The sequence below is a fragment of the Scardinius erythrophthalmus genome (genome assembly GCF_964197995.2).
Source record: "Scardinius erythrophthalmus genome assembly, chromosome: 6".
NCBI classification, from domain to species: domain Eukaryota; kingdom Metazoa; phylum Chordata; class Actinopteri; order Cypriniformes; family Leuciscidae; genus Scardinius; species Scardinius erythrophthalmus.
In genome coordinates this window covers 21,981,449-21,991,122 of record NC_138226.1, presented here as the reverse complement: position 1 = coordinate 21,991,122, position 9,674 = coordinate 21,981,449, and the positions used below count along the sequence as shown (strand labels likewise).

At 44.0% G+C, this 9,674-nt stretch overlaps 2 protein-coding genes across 2 annotated transcripts; both read left to right on the top strand.

The window, feature by feature from the left end:
* Positions 1-6,176: 6,176 nt before the first annotated feature.
* LOC308692577 (gamma-crystallin S-1-like) lies at positions 6,177-6,895 on the top strand (the record flags this gene model as incomplete). Its single annotated transcript, XM_081368714.1, has 3 exons — positions 6,177-6,191; positions 6,282-6,524; positions 6,620-6,895. 3 exons carry the CDS (start codon positions 6,177-6,179, stop codon positions 6,893-6,895), a joined length of 534 nt encoding a protein of 177 aa, XP_081224840.1.
* Positions 6,896-8,312: 1,417 nt separating this feature from the next.
* Positions 8,313-9,273, top strand: LOC308691798 (gamma-crystallin S-1-like; the record flags this gene model as incomplete). Its single annotated transcript, XM_081367359.1, has 3 exons — positions 8,313-8,330; positions 8,413-8,569; positions 8,993-9,273. 3 exons carry the CDS (start codon positions 8,313-8,315, stop codon positions 9,271-9,273), a joined length of 456 nt encoding a protein of 151 aa, XP_081223485.1.
* Between the last annotated feature and the right edge of the window lie 401 nt (positions 9,274-9,674).

The window sequence follows — 9,674 nt, the reverse complement described above, 5'->3', positions numbered from 1 at the left end:
CTGACAAGGTTAAGGCTGTGATAGATTGGCCAAGTCCAGATTCCCGTAAGGCCCTACAGAGGTTTCTGGGGTTTGCCAATTTTTATCGGCGTTTTATTCGCAACTTCAGCCAACTAGCCGCACCTCTGACTGCCTTGACCTCCCCCAGAACGACGTTCAGGTGGTCCGATACAGCGGAAGCTGTATTCGCCAAACTTAAGAGCCGCTTCGTTTCGGCTCCCATCCTCGTTGCCCCTGATCCATCACGTCAGTTCGTGGTGGAGGTCGACGCGTCAGAGGTGGGGGTAGGAGCAGTTCTTTCCCAACGTTCTTCCACAGACGACAAGATGCATCCTTGCGCGTTTTTGTCTCATCGTTTATCACCTGCAGAACGTAACTATGACATTGGTAACAGAGAATTGTTGGCAGTCAAGTTAGCGCTGGAGGAGTGGCGTCACTGGTTAGAAGGGTCAGGGGTACCTTTTATCGTTTGGACCGATCATAAGAACCTAGAATATATCAGAACAGCCAAAAGACTCAACTCTAGGCAGGCTCGGTGGGCATTTTTTTTTCGGACGTTTTGACTTTACTCTCTCGTACCGCCCGGGTTCCAAGAACATCAAACCCGATTCATTATCTCGTATTTTTGACCAATCCGAACGCCCGTCTACTCCCGAGTGTATTTTACCCGAGACATTAGTGGTCTCCACTCTCAGATTGGAGGTCGAATCGAAGGTCATGAAGGCCTTAGAAGGGGTAACGCTTCCGCCCGATTGCCCACCGAATCGTTTGTTTGTGCCAGAGGGGTGTCGGTCCGACGTCATTCAGTGGGGTCATTGTTCCAGTATAGCATGTCATCCAGGAGTAAATCGCACCAGTTTTTTGGTGAAGCAACGATTCTGGTGGCCATTAATGGCTCGTGACATCCGCAGTTTTGTTTTGGCTTGCTCGGTTTGTGCCACTGGCAAGACCTCCAATCGACCCCCGGATGGGTTACTCCAACCGCTGTCTGTCCCTTCGAGACCCTGGTCCCACATTGCGCTAGATTTTATTACCGCCCTTCCGCCCTCCCAGGGCAAGACGGTCGTTTTGACTGTCGTGGACCGGTTCTCGAAGGCGGCTCATTTTATTCCCTTGCCCAAATTACCCTCAGCCAAGGAGACAGCGGTAACTGTCGTAGATCACGTCTTTCGTTTACATGGCCTCCCGATGGACGTGGTTTCCGACAGGGGACCCCAATTTGTGTCCAAATTTTGGCAAGAATTTTGTAAGTTACTGGGGGCGACTGTCAGTCTCTCTTCGGGGTTTCATCCCCAAAGCAATGGTCAAACGGAGAGAGCCAACCAAGATCTGGAGAGAGTGTTGCGATGTTTGGTTTCCAAGAATCCTTCCTCCTGGAGCCAACAACTCTCTATGGTGGAGTACGCCCACAATTCATTACCAGTGTCATCCACGGGCCTTACTCCGTTTGAATGTAGTTTAGGTTACCAGCCACCAGTTTTTGCTAGTACGGAATCCGAAGTCGCGGTCCCCTCCGCTCACGCCTTCGTCCAGAGGTGTCGCCACACTTGGACTAGAGCCCGTGAGACTCTTCTCCAAGTGGGGGCGCGCACCAAGGCTAAGGCCGATCGCCACCGGTCAAAGCCTCCCGTATACGTCGTTGGTCAAAAAGTGTGGCTTTCAACCAAAAACATTCCTCTCCGCTCCGTTTCTAATAAACTTGCTCCCAAATTCATCGGCCCGTTTCCTGTCACCAAGATCATTAGTCCGGTGGCAGTCCGACTCAAACTTCCTCCTGCCTACAGGAGAATTCATCCCGCCTTTCATGTGTCAAAGATTAAACCTGTGTTTTGGGCATGCATTAATCCGCCAGTCCCGGTTCCCCCCCCGCCGCATCTCGTAGATGGGGAACCAACTTATTCAGTTAACCGTATTCTGGACTCGAGAAGGAGGGGACGCGGATTTCAGTACCTGGTGGACTGGGAAGGTTACGGTCCGGAGGAGAGAAGTTGGGTTCCTGCTAGAGACATTCTGGATCACTCCCTTATCGATGATTACAATCGACAGGTAAGTCCGTCGGGGAACGCCAGGAGGCGTTCCTAGGGGAGGGGGTACTGTCACGGTTCATGAATTCACTGTCTCTCTCTCGTCTAACGTGCTGTTGTGTGTGTGTGTGTGTGTGTCTGTGGGCGTGGTCACTGATCATCAGTGATCAGTAGCGCCAGCTGGTTTCAATTGTATGTCCCTTTATAAGCTCAGTAACTGGTGTCTCATGTTGTCAGATCGTTGTGGTTTCCCGGTGTGTTTCCCGTGCCTGTTCCTGTGTTTCCCTGTGCCGTTTTGGATCTTCCTGTCTTCGTTGAGTCTTCCTGGATTACCTGCACTCTTCACTAGATCATCAACCACTTCACGAGGGATCACCACAGGATTACTGCACCAGCACCAGTTGCCCACCGAGGTCCCTGCGTCACCACTCCACCAGCGTTTGTGTCCGCCCACCTGTCCCGCTGTTTGGCGTTCATCTGTGTGCTGAGTTTCTGACCATCTGTGTGTTTTCAATAAAGAGCGTTGTTGCATATACATCCTGTCTGTCATCCGTTACACCTACGACATTTTATTAGACGGAGACTCTTGTAACAAGTTCGTATATTCGGCTTGGTAAGGCTTGGTTTCCTACGCTCGGCTTGACTCGGAGAGACGCCAAACAAACATCTCAGGATGCCTCAGGGTAAAAGTAGAGCTCCTTCTGCGGGGGAAATGCAACAACTTGTGCAAAATGCTGCCATTAAGGACACAGTAAGCAAACAGATTGATGCACTTTTCCAGGATTATGGCTTTATTCTTAAAATCAGTCAATTATTGGTTGATTCCTTGACTGAACCTATCAAACAAGCTATTACTGCCCCTATCGCCAAATCTGTAAAAGACTCACTGAAATATGAATTGCAAAACGCGGTTGACAAAGTAATCGATCTACAAAACAAATACAATGAAATTAAGGACTGTAACGGGGTTTAGATGTTACGGGAAGAAGGAGGCGGGAACCGGCGAACATTCAACAATATTTAATAACAAAATACACAAATACAATAATAAAAGTAAAAGCCAGCAGCCCCTCACGGACGACTGCTGGCGACACAAACAGAAACAAAACATGAACTAAAAATCAGGCCTGTCCTCTCTCGCTCTTCACTGTCGTCGCTCCTCCTTTATGCCTCCGCTCCTCCGTGAGAGATGCGAGACCGGTGCGTCTCACAGGTGTAGCTCATCATAATTACGCCACCGGCCTCGCGCCGTCCTCCCACGGCCCTCGGCCTCGTCCTGCTCGCCACATACCCCCATCGCCCCTCGCAGGCCGGGGGGTACCACCGAGGCTGCGCCTACTCCCCCCCCCCCCTCCCCGGGGGGACCGATCACGGCGGCTGCGGTACCTGGGGGTATGGACAGACGAGGCGAGAGTACAGGAGACGGAAGCATGAGGAGCGACAGAGACGAGAGAGGGGAGAGAGAAAAAAAAAAAAAAAAAAACCTTGATCCGGTTCCCACAACGCGCTGCCATCCGGCCCGCCACCCGCTGGGCGATCTTCTCCGCGGTGCCTGGCGGTGACGCTGGATAGACCTCGGTGGACGGCACGACACTCCTCCGCCGCCTGGTGGACAGCGACGGCTCCTCCAGGTTCGGGCAGTCGGCAGGAGTCCCCCGTTCCCTGCTCCTCCCCGTCATGGCGGATGGCAGCAGGCTCCGGCCCACGGCGAACGGCGACGACTCCTCCGCTCCCTACCGGACGGCAGCCGCCCCTCCAGCACCCAGGCGGCCAGCAGCGAGCTCGTCCGTCCCCCCGGCAACTCACTCCAGCGCACCGCCTCGAGCGTCCATGGCGACGGAAACTGCCCGCCATGCTCGATGGCACCGCGGATTCCCAACAGCGGCAAGGGCTCTTTGACAGCGCGTTCCTCCTCCTCCCCGGGTTTCGGCACCAATGTAACGGGGTTTAGATGTTACGGGAAGAAGGAGGCGGGAACCGGCGAACATTCAACAATATTTAATAACAAAATACACAAATACAATAATAAAAGTAAAAGCCAGCAGCCCCTCACGGACGACTGCTGGCGACACAAACAGAAACAAAACATGAACTAAAAATCAGGCCTGTCCTCTCTCGCTCTTCACTGTCGTCGCTCCTCCTTTATGCCTCCGCTCCTCCGTGAGAGATGCGAGACCGGTGCGTCTCACAGGTGTAGCTCATCATAATTACGCCACCGGCCTCGCGCCGTCCTCCCACGGCCCTCGGCCTCGTCCTGCTCGCCACAAGGACATTTTAGATGAGCAAGAACAGTACTCCAGTACACTAACAGAAGTTAGTGGGTTTGGGTTAACTGATCATAGACTAATCATTGTAGATTGATAAATCAATTTTATTCAGTAATAAAAGAGTAAACTTGTTATTTACCATCGAGAGATGGATTTCATAGGTTCTAAGTGGGGTTTAAAATGTCTTAAAATTTACACTATGGGATCTCAACCATTTTTTTATATAGATATTTCATGGGGTTTGATGAATTAACTACCTTTAGGAATCATGAAGTACTTGACCAACATTGCTTTGAAAAACTCAGATGTAAATGGGTCTTGCCTGAAAATTTTGTTGAGTTTGATAAACTTCCTTTTTCTTTATTACATCTTAACACGAGAAGCCTAATAAAGCATCATAATGACTTACTATCTCTCTTAACTAGTATAGATCATAAGTTTAATATTATCGGATGTAGTGAAACCTGGATAAATGAGCGGTCATATCTGAACACACTCAACATGGACGGCTATGTGCTGTATAATAAAAATAGAACAAGCAGACCGGGTGGGGGCGTGTGCTTATATGCCAACATACAGCAGAGTGTAACTGTTCGGGATGACCTATTTTTGGATGATGGGCTATCAGATTCCTTATTAATTGAAATACATAATGAAAATATGAAAAGTATAATTGTTGGAATAGTCTATCGACCTCCTGACTCTGACTTAAATTGTTTCTTGACCAAACTGGATGAAATACTAAGTAGCATCAATTACATGAATAAACATTTTATTCTTTATATTCTAAATTATTGTAATATTATATGGTGTAACACGTATCCATGCCATCTTGAAAAATTGCAGATTCTACAGAAGAAAATTATACGTGTTATATCATGGGCAAATAATGATGCTCCCTCTGGTCCGCTTTTTTATAGGTATAAGCTTCTGAAGCTCGCTGAGTGCAACAGTTTTCAAAATGCTTGTATTATGTGTAACGTAGTTTATAAATTGCATCCAAAACTTTGCCATCTCATTCCAGTCACCTTGTCTACTCATGACCATAACACTAGAAGGAGAACTCAATTACGAGGGAAAAAGCGTAAGCTGAAGTGTACTAGCTTTAGTATAGCATGTAAGGGTCCTGGGATCTGGAATGAGATTGACAACTCTATAGAAGGAATTACCTTCTCTTGATATATTTAAAAAGCATTTTAAACACAAATTGTTACAACATTGTGCATGATAGACCCCATAAGGCTGAAGGTTTCATATTTTATTGATTTATCTGACTTTCTTTTTGTGATGTTTGAATACCCTATTTTTGGATTTTGTTTGAGGGATGGATGAGATGTGTGATGTATGCTGGCTGGTGGGAGGATATTTTGTGATGAATGGTGTTGTTGTTGGTGTGGGTGGGTATTGGGTGGGTGGTCTATTTTTTGTTTGTTATTAGTGCTGATTATGTGTCTTGAAGGGCCCTATTTAAGCCGGTATGGCTTCTGGGGAGTCCTTTTTACAGAATGGTATCTTCTTTAAATCTGTAAATATGAACTTGTTGTGTTCTGTGAATAAACAAAAAAAATAATATTTGAATGCAGAAGATATTTCTGTAGTAACAAATAATCAGCATGAGCTGACTAAGTATAAACCAACAATGTGCATGTTATAAAGCCTGAATATGGGATTCATTGGTTGTGGTTGGGATGCTTGGTACTCACAATTTTATTGTTGAACAAATCTATGATTCAGTGCTTTAGAACAATACATTGAGCTTGGATTTTTTTTTTTTTTTTTTTTTTTTTTTGAATTGCTGATTAAATTTTTTACAACCTGTGCCTTTGTTCAGGACTTATATAAAGAGACTACAGGCAGTTTGCTATCCAACATTTCAGATCTGACAATGACGACTGAGAGTGTAAGTGCCTCTTTCTCCCTGATTGTCCATATCCCACAGTCTGTCATGATGCTTTAGCACAATGTAAACTGTCATTGCTGTGTTTGACAGATTGTGTTCTATGAAGACAGGAACTTCCAGGGAAGATCCTATGAGTGTAAGGGGGACACAAGTGACCTTCATTCTTTTTTTAGCCGCTGTAATTCTGCAAGGGTGAAGGGGGGCTTTTGGGTTCTGTATGACAGGCCAAACTACATGGGCTATCAGTATATACTGGCCCCAGGGGAATTTCCAGATTATCACCATTGGATTGGCTTCAATGACTGTGTCCGATCTTGTCGTTTAATCAGGCATGTGAGTCCAGTGACACCACACATGATCACTTTGAATTACTAAGTTAACAGTGTGATTGGGTGTATCCATATAAACATGATTTGTATTTCCTGCAGGTAACTGGACATCTCAAGCTGAAACTCTTTGAGAAGCCCAATTTTGATGGCCAAACATGGGAAGTTACAGACAGCACCCCGTCCATTCAGGAACGTTTTCTCTGCAAAGAGGTCCATTCCTGCAAGGTCCATGAAGGTCCCTGTGTGTTCTTCGAGCATGCAAACTACTGTGGCCGTCAGTACCTCCTTGAGAAGGGAGAGTACAGACGCCACACTGAATGGGGGGCCATGCATCCCACTGTGGGCTCCATTCGCCAGATCAGCACAGACTGTTAAAACATGTTATCACAACTACTGAAAAGTATTGAAAAATAAAAATTTTGAAGAGGCATCAATTTATTGGAGTTTTTTTTTTTTTTTTTTTTTTTTTTTTGACTGGTTGCCAGTTAGCAGACAATATAATATTGAACCGAAATGCTCTAAATATATGTAATCTGAAAAACATTCTCATAAGCCAGTCTTTAATTTATAGTTCCATTAATGACTGCTTTGTGAGTTCATACTTGCAACTCTTGAGCAGAAATGGTTACTAAAAGATGTTTTCCATAAGTTATATTTTAATAAAAATGTGTATTGTAATTTATTTTCCACCAAATATTCTGAATAAGAAACAAAAATAAATGATTTTATATTTTCTTTTAAGATAACATAAGTGTAAATTTACTTTTGAGTGCAAAATGCTATTTTCAATAATACCAGATATTTTACCTTATAGTTTAGATTACTGATGATGTAATTTACATTATACACATAATAGTGATTACACTGCTGTATTTAAGAGTAAAATATTGTATTTTGCTATTTGTACTCAGTGCAATGGTATCCTTCTGCAAACTCCTTTTTTACTTAGTGTACAATAAATAGCTGCTACCTTGTTTTAATATTCTGTTTACACATGCATGTTTGGTACTTAAAAAAAAGGGAGATCCAATTATGTTTCATGAAAACACAAGTTTGAAGCCCTGTTCATCAGTCTATGTAGGCTGTCATGACATTCCTCTTCTGAAAGCAGCAAAACACCTTTGTTTAATCTGTTGCCATTTTGATGGTAACATCAAGGCAGCTTGATTGCCTCTGGTGTTTTGTTGTGCTGAATAAAAGACTCACAACAGCTTCAAGTGACACAGTTTCATGCATATATATATATATATATATATATATATATATATATATATATATATATATATATATATATATATATATATATATATATAGCTGTGTATAGCCTACCCTTAGTTTCTGTGTTTCACAGTTTCTGTGTTATTGTGCAACTAAATGAACCTGCTGTCCAACAGTAGAACATTTAGGGGTGGGCCACAAATGCTAATGCATCAGTTCATTCTAAAGGAAGTTTTACGCCTCATACAGTATTGGCATGTGACTAAATGCTAATGCTGCTTGAACTCTGCCAGTACCAGCAGCTGGAAAACAATTTAATTGGCCCAATAAATATTTTCTGGACTCAGCCATTGCAGAATCAAAAGGTCAGGGTTTCATACAATAGCCACTGCATTAATTTACATGAACAATCTAGAAACAATCGTAGTATCAGCTGTTGATGATGCAGTTGCTGGAGCCATTTATTTAACAATGATTTTCCTGGCAGAGCAATAGTGTGAAACATATAAATCTCGCTCATTGCCCTTTTTATACACAGCATACAGCAAAAGGAGGAATCAAATTATCCCCAAACATGGACAGAAAGGGAAAAGTAAGAAATATTTTGCATGCATAAACTGGCTCTTCAGTCTTGTTTATGGCTTATCTGTGTTTCTACATCTTCTCCCATACAGATTGTCTTTTATGAGGACAAAAACTTTCAGGGACGTTCCTTTGAGTGCAGCATGGACTGCCCAGAGCTGTCATCCCACTTAAGCCGCTGTAACTGTTTCTACAAATACGATTCACAATTAGAATACAGCTATGATTGGCGGTTTGGTTCTGTTCTGGGCAAGAACTCCCTGCGCATCCATTCAGCCTAGCATGGATAAGAGCAGGGAGAGCAGCAATAACCCCCCTTAGGGTAAACAGAACAGAACCATGAATGTATTGCAGATATCATTAATTCAAGATTTTAAAGTACAACATATTTTGAGAATTTATTCTGATTCAAAGGGCAATCAGAATGCCAAATATCGACTGCACGAGAGGAGGAGCTGGGGATGGAGGAGGGTAATTAGCTCTTGAGAAACGCGATAGCTGCTGATAATACTGAAGGAGCTTATATATGTATACAGTGATAGGCGTCGTATTTCTATAGGTAGATGTGGATCAGCTGAGAGTCAGCTGATGCGAGCTTGTCTAACGTGACCTGCCAGAACTGATGCTACGCTTAATATTGTTTCCCACTGAATTTTTGTTTTGTTCTTGAAGGAGATTTAAACAAAAATCCCAGTATGCATCTGAATTTATTTTGTGTGATTCTGATGGGGGGGATTATGGAGTGCAGTGAGGACTGGCCCTCTCTCTATGACCGCGTCCATCTCCATGAGGTCCAGTCCTGTAACGTTTTGGATGGAGCCTGGGTCTTCTTTGAGCATCCTAACTACAGGGGACGTCAGTACCTGTTGGAGAGAGGCGAGTACCGCCGCTTCAGTTACTGGAATGCCATGCATCCTACTGTCGGCTCCATCCGCCGTGTTCAGGAGTTGTAGGTTTTTCAGTGTGTAGTTGATTGTTCTTTAACTATTTAATAAAAATGACACTGAGCCCATTAGCTCCTGTCTCCTGTTTTATTTTGTTATTTTGAAAAAGTCTCTTATGCTTACCAAGGCTGCATTTGAATAACTGTTTTTTTGTTGTTGTTGTTTTTGTTGTTTATTTATTATTTTACAAAATAACAGTTTTTTTTTATTTTCATAAACTTTAAAATATAATTTATTCCTGTGATGAATTTTCAGCATCGTTACTCCAGTCTTCAGTGTCACATGATCCTTCAGAAATCATTCTAAAGGCCTGTTCACACCGGGACGAATTTCGCGCGCGATATTCGCCGACGTTTAACGCCTCGTAACTAAACAAAGGGCGCCAATGTGAGTGTGCACACCGACGCGAA